This window comes from Ursus maritimus, unplaced genomic scaffold (assembly GCF_017311325.1).
Source record: "Ursus maritimus isolate PB19 unplaced genomic scaffold, ASM1731132v1 scaffold_32, whole genome shotgun sequence".
Classification (NCBI taxonomy): domain Eukaryota; kingdom Metazoa; phylum Chordata; class Mammalia; order Carnivora; family Ursidae; genus Ursus; species Ursus maritimus.
The window spans coordinates 8612614-8627156 of NW_024425786.1; the positions used below are offsets into that span (position 1 = coordinate 8612614).

General features: G+C 56.5%; 1 protein-coding gene across 1 annotated transcript in view; it reads left to right on the forward strand.

Moving 5' to 3' along the window:
* Positions 1-11593, forward strand: part of LOC103666651 (angiotensin II receptor associated protein) — a 28546-nt gene extending 16953 nt beyond the window's left edge. Inside the window, exons 3-5 of the mRNA XM_040645542.1 lie at positions 4778-4812; positions 8281-8476; positions 9885-11593. Of these exons, the coding sequence (XP_040501476.1) occupies positions 4778-4812; positions 8281-8476; positions 9885-10000 (347 nt within the window). The 3' untranslated portion in view covers positions 10001-11593. The remainder of the gene's footprint in view (positions 1-4777; positions 4813-8280; positions 8477-9884) is intronic.
* The last annotated feature ends 2950 nt before the right edge of the window (positions 11594-14543 follow it).

Consider the following 14543-nt stretch of genomic DNA (forward strand, 5'->3'; position numbering starts at 1 on the left):
AGACTTGGGTTCAGGAGGTCTCCTGAGGAAGGGCCACGGGAGGCGGGTCCAGGGACTAGTGTAGCATTAGGGTTAAGGTATGGTAGCAATGAGAATGGCCACGCACTGAGGGCTGACTACCTGGTGGGTACTGTGTTGTGTTTCACACGCCTCTCCGCCTCCCTGTACCACTGTAGATCCGCAGAACCACCCCGTGACATAGGCGTGATGGTCCCTACTTGACAGAAGAGCAAACAGCAGTTCCGAGAGGTCAGGTGACTTAGCCAAGATCACACAGCTTCCACGTCATGGAGGCCCAGCTCCATAGGATCAGATCCGCGTATCTGGCTTCACGGCCCACGCAGTTAACCACTGCCTGGCTCTGCGTCCCCGAGATGGCATTCCTGACGTAGGTCTCTCAGCCTCAGCCAGCCTTGGGGATCTTACTGCCTCATGTAACGGCTGCTGAGTGTTTACGCAGGGCTAATAGAACTCTATTCCCAATATTGATCTGTCTGTTGACCTTAGGTCTGTCTACCTGTCTAGAAAGTATCTCCCTGCCCCAACCCCATTCACCCCTGGGCCGTCTAGTGGCAAACAAAGGGCCTAAGTCCTGGTCCCTATGACCCCGTGGCTTCCCCTTAGCCTTCCCTTCTGGTTAAACCTCCTCATTTCCATCCGCCCTTCCCTTGCTCTTCCAGATCCTGACAGTGTAGCATAGACTTTGCCACTTACTAGCTGTGTGACCTTGAGCAGGTCTCTTAACCTCTCTGAGTATCCGTTTCCTCACTATAAAAAGAAAATAAAAATAAACCCTACTTTCTAGGGTGCGAAGAGGATCCAGTGGTCCAGGAGTTGGTGGGGCATTACATTTTTAGTCGCAGAAAAAGTCAGACCAGATAGAGCGNNNTTCAGACACTTGCATCTGAGCTCTTGTTTGTAAGTGTCACAGTGTGGGCCGATTACTTAGTCTCCCGCTGCCTCCGTGTCTTCGTAAGTAAAAGAACAGTAATACTCCCCCGCGCACGGTGGCCGAGTGTTCAGGGCAGTGCAGACACGTGGCCGGCAGGTCCTCATCGGTTACAGGCAGTGTGTTGTTGGCGCTGTTACACAGGATGCCCGTTCCATGCAGTACTTACGGTCGTTACGTGGATTCATACAGGGCTGTCAGATGCCTGTCTCTCTGTGGTTGAGGCACCCCACTGGGACATATTGGGGGGGGGATAGGGATTGCCTCCATTTCCCAGAGAGCGAACCTGGGGCACAGACACAAAGGGATATGGCCCCTGGACCAGAACCCAGGCCTCCGGTCCAGAGTCCTACGACCCCTGGCTGCCTTGGCTCATCCGCCCTCCCCTCCCCAGTCTTCTGGGGAAGAGCCAGGCAGCCCCCCCACCACCACCACCGGGCGCCAAGCGCTATCCGAAGAGTCCGGGAGCTTTGGTCTCCCTTTGCTCTTGCCCAGCCGGAAAGGGCTGCCCAGGCATGTTCTCAGAGCCCAGTGCCTTCGTCCCGCAGTCTCTCGGGCAGTACCTGAGAATCCCTGGTGTCCCCTTGGTTACCAAAAGCCTTCCCAGCAGCCGGCAGACAGTTCTTCGTGCTGAGATGAGTCACTGTTCCCTCCTATTTCGGGAAGAGCCGAGCCCATTTGGCTCCGTTTCTGGTTGGAGCTCTCCTGGGCATCAGGCCTCTTTAGGCCTGGGTGGGTGTGCCCTCCCATTACAGAGATGGGGAGACTGAGGAAGAGGAGGCTTCGTCTTCTGGGGGTTTCTATTCCCAGGGGCTTAAGAGACATGACCAAAAGGTGCTAAGTTTCTTAACTATTTATAAAAGAAAAGGGATGGCGCACGGAGGGGACACGGTATGTCTTTAGGGGTCCGCCGTATTTCCAGGTTGCCCTCTTCTCAAAACAGATGGCTTAGTTTTGGACTTCGGGCAGGTGCTCACTGCGTATTACAGGTCTTTCCGGCTCTTGGCAAAATCTTTGTCTCACAGGTGACACGGAGCCATTTCCCCACAGGCTTTCTGCGTATCAGCTGGCTTCCGGGTCTCAGCGTTTCATCTCCCCTTCATCAAGCAGGGCTCTGCAGGGCTGAGAAGCACCCCTGTGTTGAAGACGATTTCTGGAATAGAAGCCGACAGTGGGGAAGGCTGAGGTGTTGATTTTCAGGAGTAAGGTGGTCACGTGAGCTGCCTCCCCTTCCTCGGTGTCTTCTCTTAGTCTGAAAGCTGGACACCAGGATCACTGCGTCTGGTCACATGATGTGGCCTTTGAGGCAGGGCTTCTCTCCTCTGTGGGCAGGGTTTCCTGTCAAGACAGAGGGGATAGTGGTTGGCTCTTGAGATAAAGATCAGAATTCTTCCCCACAACCCCTAGGCCCAGCCCTGCCCACCCCCCAGCTTCCTGTCTGCCTTCCACTGTCTTCTGTCCAGCCACATTGGCTTCTTTTCAGTTTCCAGAATGTTCCATGCTTCCTTCTGCCACAGAGCCTTTGCAGGTGCTACCCTTTCTGCTTGAAATGCTCTTCTTTGATCTCTGCCCCTAGTTAAGCCCTTGCTCACCGTTTTTGCCTTGGCTTAAATGTCACTGCCTCAGAGAAGCCTCCTAACCGCCCCACTCCCCCAGCCCACCCCACTGAAAATGAGGCTCCTTTTCCTTTACTATAATTCTCCCTCAGAAAGAAGGTCTCACTGGACCCCTCCTCCCCAAGGCAGTGATCTGATCAGCAGGTGTCCCCCACTCCAGTAAAGTTCTGCCACAGCTGCCCTGCTCACCACGGAGCCCCCAGGGTAGGTGCCAAGCGATGCCAGGGATGTTGGGTGAAATGTTCGAGAAACTTAGCACCATTGGATCATGTCTCTCAAGCCTCTGGGAAAAGAAACCCATGGCAAACTAAGCCTCCTCTCCCCTCGGTTTCCCTGTCTTTGTAGCGGGAGGAGCACCCCTGCCCAGGCCCAGAGAGACCTAATGGTCAGGCGACACCGGGCTCACGGTCAGGTGAGCACTGGGCAGCTGTGTGACTGTGGGCGAGTCACCTGAGAGCCTCAGATTCCTCAGCTGTGAATGGCACCTCGGGGGGCTGTAAGGGTTACACATGTCCACGCACAGAACGTGGAGCAGTGCCCAGAGCAAACAAAGGTAGCCAATCACAGATTCCCTTGTAGCGCCGCCTTCTGTGGCACACACGTGGCTTTATCGGAGGCTCGGCCCCTCCGTAAAGTCAGGAGCATTGGTCATTGCAGAGCTGTTCTCCCAGTCTAACGACTTTCTCGGGCCATCGCACGAGAGCCCGTTTGGTTCACTCGCACTGGGCCCTGGGGGTGCAGGTGGACCGTCCCGGCCATCTGCTTCGGATTTCAGCTCCCCCCACGTGCAGAAAGTGTCACAAGCTCCAGCGGCTCCCCTCCGCAGAAAGAAACCCGGGCCCCTGCTGTGAAGTTCAGGAGCACCGCAGCCAGACTTACAGCCACCACTTACCGTCGGTGGAATCTGGATCCACTCAATTTTCCTCGGAGTCTAGTTTTCCCATCTGTAAAATGGGAATGATCATGGTGTCAATTCCAGAGGCTCTTGTGAGGCCCAGAGAAGGTGGCTCGAGGCGATAAATAGTAACTCTTCTCGAAGGGCTTTTCCCTCCACAGCCAGCATTCTTTCTTGCGGGTGGCAACCCCCACTTCTGCCCTTTCACCGGTCTGGAAGCCTGGGCCGTTCACTGCACACCTTTGCCGTCTCTGCCCTCGCTGTCAGGCCAGTACACTGGGCCCCGCCCTGGGCTCTTGGCATTCCCCTCCCAACTTGACCCCCCCCAATTCCTTGAGTAACTCCTTCAAGGTCCCCCCATCTACCACTGGGACCCCATAGAAGCTCCTGACTTGGGGCTCCTGGCCCCCTGCTGGTTCAGGTCCACTCCCTCCTCCCCCTGGGCTCTGAGTCCTGCCTCCCCATTGCTCCCCCTTTTGCCTGGCAGGTCCCTGCATATCTCTTAGCACAGAGCACCCTCCTACTTCCAGAGCTCCAGCTGACAGCCAGCCTGCCCTCCCCATAGCATCGGCTCCTTCCTTCTTCCTTTGCTTTCCAAGCAGGGCCCTTTTGATTACCGTGAGTAGGGACAAGTTCCAGTAGGAGGGGCTGTGATTTTAAGGACATAAGGGACAATGAAAGGGGTGGAATGGTGCAGAAATCTAGAAAAAAGGCCAGAGGGATTTTTTTTCTTAAACCCTACCAAGTTCCTTGCTTGCAGAAGAGCCTTCGGTGGCTTCCCTCCATGCGCTTAGGATAAAATCCATGCTCCTTGCTGAGGCCCTCAAGGCCTGCCTCTCCCCCTGCTCTCCTGCTACCCTCTCCTGCCCCCAGGTGCTTTCCCGCTCCTTGGACGCAGGTGGCAGACAACCCCTGTGCCCCACACGGTACCCCAGCTCTGGTGTGCCAAGAAATCAGCTTCGTTTGAGTCCCACGCTGCCCCCCAGCCATTTCCTGTCTAGGTATATCCTCTGATGCCAGCCAGACCAGATTGCGAAGCAGGAGGGGGTGTGGGTGTCTGCTGCCCCAGGAGAGTAGGGCGGAGTGACATGGCAGCTCCCCCGGGCCTGACCTGCGCTCTTCCTCCACCCCTGCTTCGCTCACTGTTGCTGGTGTTTTGTTTTGTTTTGTTTTGTTTTGTTTTGTTTTGTTTTAACAGGTATTTGTAAAGTCCTGTTAGGTACTAGACGGGCTTCCTGTGTTTTCTGGCTCCAGAAGCTCTCCCCACCCCTCCCCAGATGGTGGTCTCATTCATAGTTCTTTTCTTTCCTTCCCCAGACCATCCTGCTGGTTCACTGGCTGCTGACGACCTGGTGAGTGACTCCGCAGGTGTCCACCGGCCTCCCGGGATCTAGGTCCCCATACCTCCAGGGTCTTGTCCGTGTGTCTCCTGGCCAGTTCCAGAACTAAATAGCACTTCTGTCAAGAATGTCATCAGCAAGCTCCCCACATCCCAAGAATGTCTGAGGGGCAGGCAGTTTCCAGAAGCGTCTGCCATCACTCCCCCCCACTAGAAGCTTCAAGTCTTCATCCCAGGGGAGGCGGCTGGCCCAGGGCAGTGCCCACAGCTCAGATCCTCCTCCAGACATTGCCCAGGCCCCTTTGGGGGCTTGGCATGACTCTGGTCCCTCCCCAAGGCCTTTGTATCTGGAAGGTGTGAGGTGCTAAAGCCAGGGGGCCGGCCTCACATTGCCTGCTGGACTCCCGGAAGCAGCCGTGGGGGGAATGCCAGTTAAAGCTCTGTGTGTCTGTGAGCTTGGGTCAGTCACTTAGACTCCCAGTCATTTTCTCACCTGTAAAATGAAGGTATTACTCATCCTCCCATTTACCTTGTAAGGTCATTGGAAGGTGAAAGCCCAGTTTTAGAAATGTAATAACCACTAACATTTCCTGAGGGTGTCTAGGAGCCAGCCACTGGGCTGAGCACCTTCCGTGGGTTGGCTCACGGCTCAGCAAGTAGATACTTTATGACCCGAGACACAGGGTGGGGTCACTTGCTGAGGGGTGGACCCTTATTCTTATATCACACTCCTGCCCAGCGGTGGCAGACTCAGGGTTCAGATGGACCCGGGCAGGTCCTGGCTCCACCATGGTCCTGCCAGGTTACCTTAGGCAAGTGGCCCACTTCTTGGGGCCTTGGTTTCCATCTGTAAAATGGGTATAAGGATGGCACACCCCTCAGGCCGTGTGGGAGAAGAGTGTTGTGTTCATCCAACACTCCCCGGGGCCTGGCACAGACGGAGGCTCGAGCGTTGCAGGACTGATTTCGTTATTACTGTCCTGTCTTACCTGTCGAGCTGCCGGGGGGATTTCTCTGCCGAAGCAGGACTGGAAACCGTTGAGCTTCTCTGTGCCTTTTGCAGACCTTGACGTACACCCCATGTGTTAAATGGTTGTGAATAACGCAGACAGTGAAAGTCATGGCTAGTGACTTTGGGAAGCAAGGTCAGAATCCGGATTTCTCAGTCATACTCCCCAAGATTCGGAGCTGTGGTCTGGGCTGGGGCTCCAGCACTAGCTTCTTTTTTTTTTTTTTTTTTTAAATTTTATTTATTTATTTGACAGAGAGAGAGACAGCGAGCGAGAGAGGGAACACAAGCAGGGGGAGTGGGAGAGGAAGAAGCAGGCTCATAGCGGAGGAGCCTGATGTGGGGCTCGATCCCATAACACCAGGATCACGCCCTGAGCCGAAGGCAGATGCTTAACCGCTGTGCCACCCAGGTGCCCCCCAGCACTAGCTTCTTAAAAACGAAAAAGTCAGGTGACTTATTCAAGACTCTTAAGCCGAGTCACGTTCTACACTTCGCTGCTTTGCACACGTTCTCTGAAGGGTACACTTCAGAGCTATTTAAGTTTATGAAGCGCCGCCCTGCATGCCAGGGCAGCCCCGTGACTACTGTGGGTAAGGGCGCGGCCTCCGGAGCCAGGCCGTCTGAGTTCAAATCCCAGCTCCACCCCTGAGAAGCTGTGTGGCCTGGGGCAAGTTACTTGATCTCTCTGTGCCTTAGTTTCCTCATCTTTAAGATGAGGCTAGTAACCATGGCTCCTTTCTAGAGTTGTTACCATAAATGCACATAAGTGAGTTCGTTTAAAGCATCTAGAGCCGTGCCGCACAGTTTTAGGGGCCTGTGTGTTAGCCAATATTTTCACTGGGTTGACGAACAAAGAAGTAAACCTACCAGTTGGTAGTTGGTAACAATACCCTAAAAACCAGAATAGGGTGGGCACTGTGTTAGGAAGTGACAAGGTGGTATTTCAAATTAGGCGGTCAGGGAAAGCGTCTCCGAGTTAACATGGGGGCTGGGACTAAAGTAACACGACGGGGCCAGTGTTCAGGGTAGAGGACGCCGCATGGGCCATGGCCAGGACGTACAAGGGGGCGACTGTGTCATGGGCCGGGGCCCAAGGGCTCCCCAAGCCACGGGAAGAGTCTGTATTTTATTACAAGTGGGAAGGAAAACTGTGGGAGACTCTTAGCCGAGGCGTGACATCACCTGATTTACACTACTCCTCGCTGTTCAGAGAAGGGCCTGGACGGGCAGGAGTGGAAGTAAAGAGACCCGTGGGGAGAGGCCACGGTGATAAATCCTGGCCAGGGAGGATGGCGTTTTGGAGCTGAAGGGATATGGCCAGATTCGGGATCCATTTGGGAAGTCCGGCCATGGGCTCTGCTGATGTTTCCAGTGCACGGCTCAGGAGGAGGAGAGCAAGAGCCCTGTGGCCTCTTCACAGAGGGCCGGGGACTCAGGACCGGGAAGGAGGTGGCCTGCGGGAAGGGAGGTGCGGCTGTGGGGCAGTCACCCGACATCACTTGGGTGCTTCCTCCCACAGGGGCTGATCACGCTCTCGGGCCCCTATCCCTGGGCCAACTCACCATCCTGGCCGTGGGCGTGTGGGCCATCGCTCAGCGGGACTCCATAGACGCCATAAGTCTGGTGAGGCGGGGAAGCAGCACAAGGACGGCTTCAGGGTGGTCCGTGGCCCCCACTCTTGCCCCCTCACCCATGCCAATCCTGTCTCTTCCAAGGAAGGGGCCCCCACCCTACCCCCTGTTTTCCATTTCTAAAGCCTTGTAAAGAAGCCCTCCCCAGTTACCAGGCCAGGTGTGTCTCCACTAGCCCGGCCCACTTCTCAGCCTGCCTGGCTCCCAGAGCCCTGAGTCTGCTCATCACCTTCCCCGAGAGAAGCTCCCAGGTGCCCCAGCTTGGCCACTCCTCAGGGGCGCTGGAGCGTGGCCCCGATAACCCGCCTCCAGGGCCCTCTTTTAGTGGGGAGGTTGTGGCTGGGAGCCCCTCCGAGAGGGAACTCCTCCACTTCGTGAGGTCAGAGTGGACACAGCCCCGCTGAGCTCTGCCACGGGGGAGCTTCCCAGCACCCACTGGCCCCGAGGGGTGGCGAGCGCTCCAGCACGGGCCTGTCAGGGTGACTGAGAAGGGAGTTCCCTGTGGTGCAGACGGATTGGGTGAACTCCAAGGGACCTTCCATTTCGGAGGTTCTGGAACCAAGTCTTGTGCCCCATCGTGGCCACAGGCTGGGTCCAGACCTGCGTCCCCACATCCCTGTGCTGGGTGCTGTAGTCCATGGTCAGGCTCACCCACAGGGTCCTGCCTGCTCGCTGATCTGTTTTCCAGCAGCGCGCAAGGACTCAGGGGGGCACAAACGGAGCTTCCGGCCAGGCGTATGCGGTCGGGGAGCCCTGAGCACATGACACAGCGTCAAGGTGCTCGGAAACCCTGAGGGCACATGGTCACCCCGGGCCCTGCGCCTGACCTCTCTTGCAGTTTCTCGGTGGCTTGGCGGCCACCATCTTCCTGGACATCGTCCACATCAGCGTCTTCTACCGGCAGGCCGGCTTCACGGACACCGAGCGCTTTGGTGCCGGCATGGCTATCCTCAGCCTGCTCCTCAAGCCCTTGTCCTGCTGCTTCGTCTACCACATGTACCGGGAGCGCGGGGGTGAGCTCCTGCTCCATATTGGTGAGGCCACCACCTCCGGCCAGCTCCCTCCCTGCCCTCTCGCCGGCCAAGGTGCTGGCAGCGCCATCTCCCACGTCTCCCCTGTCTCGGTCTTGTCTGACCCACAGCCCCTGCCCCAGTGAGCTGACCTCGCCCTGGGGGACAAGGGCTCAAGGCGCGGGGACAGGGGCGGGCCCTGGCGCTGGCACTGAACACGAGGCTCGAGAGCGTACGAGCTCCAGTCTCTGCTGCAGGAGCCCAGTGCTCCTGTCCCAGCCTGCTGCGGGCTTTCCCGGGCATCAGGCTCCGGGCAGAGTTGGGGGCAGGACCAGAGGCAGCTCTGGACGGCCCGCAGCCTGAGGCTGGTAGGCGTCCGCGGGGCCAGCCCCTCCTCTCAGCAACCGCCAGCCCCATGCCTAGAGCCTCCCCTCCTGCCGTGAGGGGTCTGGGTGGCCGAGGGAGGGTGGCTGCTGGCATGGGCCACGGAGGCTCGGCCGGAGCTAGCCCTGAACTGTGGGTGCTTTCCCTGCTGACGTTTCGGTCACTTCAGCCTGGCCCATCCCTGCCCCTCCCACACCCTCTTTGAGCTGTACCCCTTCTCGTGGTGTTGGGCCATTTTCCTGTTCTCTCTCACATACTGCTCATCTCCTTTCAGAGAGGTGGGGAGGGGGTGGGGGTGGTCTTCCACTGTTCCCTCCTAAGAAGAGGAGCCCCGAGGGGCCCATGACCTGCCTAGGGAAACAGCTGGGCCAGGCCTATGGCCTCCCCAGGGCTGACCTGAGCATTGCCCTGGCCTGCCCTGGGGTTAGGGGGGGCCAGTAACGTTCCTCCCATTGGACAGATGAGGGAGCTGGCACCCAGAGCCCCTGGAACTTGTTCCAGGTCAAGTGTGCAGGGCAGGGAGGGGAGCAAAAAGCGTGAGCACTTAGAGCCCTCCCCCCTACCTTGCACCTCCAGCCCAGCGCTCTGGGCTCTGCAACTGTGCCAGCTCTGAGCCTTCTGGATACAGTAACACAGTATCCACTCTGCCCGAGAGAGGAGCCTATGGGCCCAGGGCTGGGCGTCCCTCTGCTCAGATGCGTGCTGCTCGGGGAAGGCCCCAGTGTGATAGCCAAGAGCACTGGCTTTGGGCTCGTGCTTCCTTGGCTGGAATTTTAGGGTCCTCCGCTTCAAGCTCCATGCTCAGGGCAAGTCAGTTCATCTCTTTGACTCTCCGTTTCCCCATCTGTAAAGTGGGGGCAACCCACTCTGGAGGGTTATGGGAGGATTAGCTGAACACCTCTTAAAAGCTGGGGGGTGCTGCTCGCCCCGTCACTGTCCCAGTGCCTTCCTGGTGGGGGGTAGGTGGATCTTGGCTGGGACTCAGTAGGACGTCTTCAGTCCTCACTCTTCGTTTTTTCTTTCCCCTCTTCGTTTTTCCCATCCCCAGGTTTCCTTGGACCGTCACAGGAGCGCAGTGACTACCAGACAATTGACTCACCAGAGGCACCCACAGACCCCTTTGTAGGCTCGGAGGGCAGGGCTCACTCCCCACAAGGGTACTGAGGCCAGTCCGCTTTGGCCCCATCTCAAGGGCCGGAGGAGCAGACCCCAGAGACGGCCCAGGCTGCGTCGTCCTCCTTGTGCCTTGGATGGCATTCTGGAGATGTTCCTGACCCCCAGGCCCCTTTCTTGGACTGTGTTCTCCTGTTCCCCATCTCCCCCAGTCAAGTGCCCTGAGTGGCCAGGAGCCCCGTGCACACCTGTCCCAGACTCCCTGAGGCCTCCTCTCCCTTCAAGGTACCCCAGGGGTCTGAGGCTGAGGCAACCATGGTCTCTTTCCTCACCTCCCTTAGCGGCTACGTGCAGCCCCTGTCCAACCATGCATGAGCCAGGCCTTGCCCATGGTTTGTTGACCTCGCCCACAGAAGCTCTGAGAGCTTTGCGTCATGCTCAGCCCTGGGAGCAGTCCAGCATGGGAGTGAGGTCCCTGTGCTTCTCACTGCCTGGTAACTTGGTGCTTGGGGACCTTGGGGCCAGAGGCAGGGGGCGTCTGCAGCACCTGAGGCCCACCACGGCTCCCGGCTGCCCTTCCGACAGCCATTTGGGAATCCGTAGCTGAGTGTGTTTTCAGCCATGGTTCATCTCCCAGCCAGGCTGGGGCCTGGGCCTGCCATTCCTGAGAAGATTTCTCCTTTGAATCGGCAGGGAGCCGGGCTTAGCTGCCCGTTCTGTTGTGGGAGGAGGAAGCAGGGGCTGCTGACCCAGCTTTGGTCTAGCCAAGGCCCCAGCAGAGGAGGGCTCTGTTTGGTGTGGCCAGTGGGCATCCATGTCTCTGAATCAGGTGACTTGGGTATTGGTTTGTGTCCCTGTCTGCCACTTTCTGGCTGTGTGCCTTTGAGCAACTTCACGTCTCTGACCTCAGGGTCTTCTGGAAAACAGCTAATGCCTGCCCCGGGGGTGAGGATTCAAATTAAGTGAGCGGTGCCTGGCCCTTGGAAAGCTCCCTGAGCCACAGCAAAGTTGGTGGGTTGCTCCTTGATCCTGTAATGATGCGGGATCAGTAAGCAAGGGGCGACCTCTTCCTGGCAGACCCCGTGTCTTGGTATCAGGGCTGACAGGGACCGACACCCATCCAGAAGCCCCAAGTGTCCCGTGGCCAGGGTCCTCATCTACATCGATTGGACTGAGGGTTGACCTCTGGGTCTCACAGGCCTGGGCTCTCCCAGGCCATCCCAGCTTGTCCCCGGCACAAAGAGATCAAGGCCTTGTGGACAACCCCACCATCCTCCTGTATCCATCCATCCAACGGGGCCTGGTACGTGCTGCTGTGGAGCGAGGGCTGCAGGGCTGAACTCTGGTGCCTACTCTCAGGGAACAGACGTTAAGAGTCCTCTGTCAGGAGGCACAAGCTCTGAAAGGAACCTCTGGGAAGGGACCCGTGCTCTGAACCATGCCGAGTGGCGGCAGGTGCAGAAAAGCTGGGAACAGCTTCACCGTCAGAAGGGGACGAATAGATCATCCGTGGTACATTCATCGTATGGATATGGTTCAGCAGTTCACGGGAATAAACCAGACCTATTTCTGTTGTCATGGGTCCCCCTATCGTGAGCAAAACAGATTGCAGGATGGCATGAATTTAAAAACCTCCAAGCAATACCATATGTCGTTCATGAGTGTGTATGTAGTGAAATACAGAAGTGTGGACAAGTTCATAGTTGAGGCAGCCTTGGGCAGGGGAGAGGTGTGGCCTGAAGGGCATGGGATTAAAACCCAAGTTCCGGTTCTCTGGTTTATACCAGCTCCTGGCACATGGCAGGCTTGCACTGTGCATGGTCCTGTGTGTATGTGGTGACTGGCAGATTTCCAAAGGGAATGGGAAAGTGAGGGGGACACAGTGGGGGGACAGCTAAGAGAGCCTGTGTCAAACAGAGGAAAGAGTATATTCAGAGACCCCAGTTCCTCATAGTCCCAGACTCTCGAGTCCGACCCAGATCTTCACAGGGGGCAGAGGAAGGACCCTGTCTTAGGAGGGGGACCCCAGAAGCAGACCCCGAATGCAGCGTCTGGCTTGGTGCAAAGCAAGGGAGCCGGGCTTTCTGGTCATTGGCCAAGGGTTGCTCCGGAGTTGGGGGGACAGTGTCTTAACCTTCCAGTCTACTCTGGCTCCCTGACCAGGCTCCCCTCCCAGTGGCCTCAGGAGCTGGAGGGCTGTCCTGCAAGAAGAGTGCCACCAGAGGCACAGGGACAGTGAGGGCCACCAGTGGGGTGCCCCCTTTCCAAACAGCAGGTCTCATAACATATTCTAACATTCATTCAACAAGCAACCAAGAGCCTATGGGAGCTAGAAGTCTTCCAGCGGCTGGGGATACCAGAATTGCGGAAAAATCCGCAAGTACCAGGAGATCCCATTTGGCATGAGAGGTTCCAGGCAGGGGAACAGCTCATAGGAAGGCTTGAACAGGTGTGTGCCTGCCCAGCCTGTTTCTGGGCGCTGTGGGGGGCCGGAGCGGCTGGAGCCAAGGGAGGGAAGAAGGAATGAGGTCAGAAAGGCAGCAGGGACCAGGTAGCAAAGGGGTAGTAGGTCATTTTGAGGACTTTGGCTTTTCCTGAGTGAGATGGGGGCCACTGGAGGGCTTTGGGCAGAATGGGACACGGTCTGACTCACACTCTAAAAGGACAATGTTGGTGGCTTGGGCTGGGAGGCAGAGATGGGGGTGGTGACAAGAAGCCGTGTTGAGCAGAACGCCATGCACCAATGGTCCGTTCCAGGGAGGGAAATCAGGCAGTGCTGCCCACTGTCAGAATGATCAGAAGCACCAAGGAAAGCGATGCAGTCAGGCACTGGCTGGACCACGCTTTACTCACGCCGAGAAAAGACCAGACCCGCCTTGGTGGTGGGTGTCGGTCCCCCGTGGCCAGCAGTAACTGACGCAGGCCAGTTGGCTTACTCTCGCCTTTCTCCTGCCACAGCGGGAGGACACTCCCCTCCCTGCAGAGGACAGACACAGCAGAGGGGTTGGCCAGGTGCCGGGTGACACGCATGCATAAGCAGAACAAAAGAGCGAACCCTGGGCTTGAAACAAGGGAAGATATTCCCACACGAGGTGACAAGGTCAGCAGAGGCTGTTCGGGCTCTTTATCTCCTTCGTAAGGAAGTGTTCCAGCCTCAAGGCCCATTGTTACCTAGCCAGTGGGTTTGAAAGCAAGCAAGCGACTGCCTTGCGCAATAGGGTCGCTCTTGGATATGTTCTGAAGGCAAGGCGGCAGGATTCACTCATGGACAGGATGTAAGAGAAAAACACGAATCCACGATTGCAAGGTTTGGGGCCTGAGCAGTCTGGGGCTCTAGCTGCCACTGACATGGGAGGGAGGGCGGCAGGAAGGCCAGGTTCAAGGAAAGGCCAGAGGAGCCACACTGAGGAAATGGGGCTTCCCATCAGACCTTCTCACCACTGGGGGGCCACCTCTTGTAGACACTTGGAAGTACTCTGTGTTTTAGCCTATAGTGTCTGCCGTTTCAGAAACCATCATCCACAGGAAGCAAATTCCCCTTGCCTCTGGTCTCCTGCCGGTGAGGGCTGAAGCCACTTGTCTAGTTCCCAAGTCTTGTATTTCTTGTTTTCACAAGGCTGAGCCTCCCAGATGAGGGAGCCAGAGACAAGCCCTTGTCCCAGGAGAGGTCACTGTCTTCTCCTGTTGGCCAAAACTGGACCAGAGCCGGTCGTACCTGCAGGAGCCCCTGCCTTAGGCCCATCCTATGAGTCCCCAGAACATCCTGGAAATTCCAACTCTCCCAGCCTCCCTCCAAAACGGCCCTAGACCCAGCAAGCCTTGATAAATCCCTACTGCACCCTGTGACTGGCTACATAAGAGACAGGACAGTCTCTTAATCTCACTGTGACTCAGTTTTCTCATCTGGAAAGTGGTAATACTCATAGGGCCTGACTCAGGGATTAGTGAAGTCTGGCAATGTGTAACATCAGTGTTTCTCATTCCCTGTGTTACCGTGTTAATTATTCAGAGAGAGGGGGAGGGGGTGGTGAGTGTAGGGGAGGAAAGAGTTTTCCTCAGCCCTCTTAGGGTCTGAAAATGAAACTGACAAAGATTAGCAGGGGAAAAAAAGCACTTACGTTTTCTCGAACTTTTGCATGTGTACGAGAACTTTCACAGAAAGAAGGCCTGGAGAAGTGACAAGAGCAGGGAGCTTTTATACCTTTCACACGAAGAAACAATAAATGTGTGAAAAATTGACAAGACAAAGGGGTCTGGGCTGGGGTAGTGAATGGTGAACAAGGAACCAGGAAGGTAAGAGCTAGTTTATCAAGGTTTATTTATACAGATTTCTTGGCTATCAGTTTCCTGTCTCTGGTGATAAGAATTATCCTCTTTTACTCCTGGTACAGGGAGGATACTTTTCACATAGGAGATTTAAAAGACCAGTTTCAGGAAAGGACAGGGGGTGCGGTCAGAGTGACTTTCTTCCTTTTGCCATTTTTTCAAACGCTCGGGTTGAGATGTTCAGTATGCCACAGTGCCAAAATTTGGGGGTAGCATGTCCTAAGCTCCATCGCCAGTCTGTCTGACCATCCACTCATGTATTCATTTA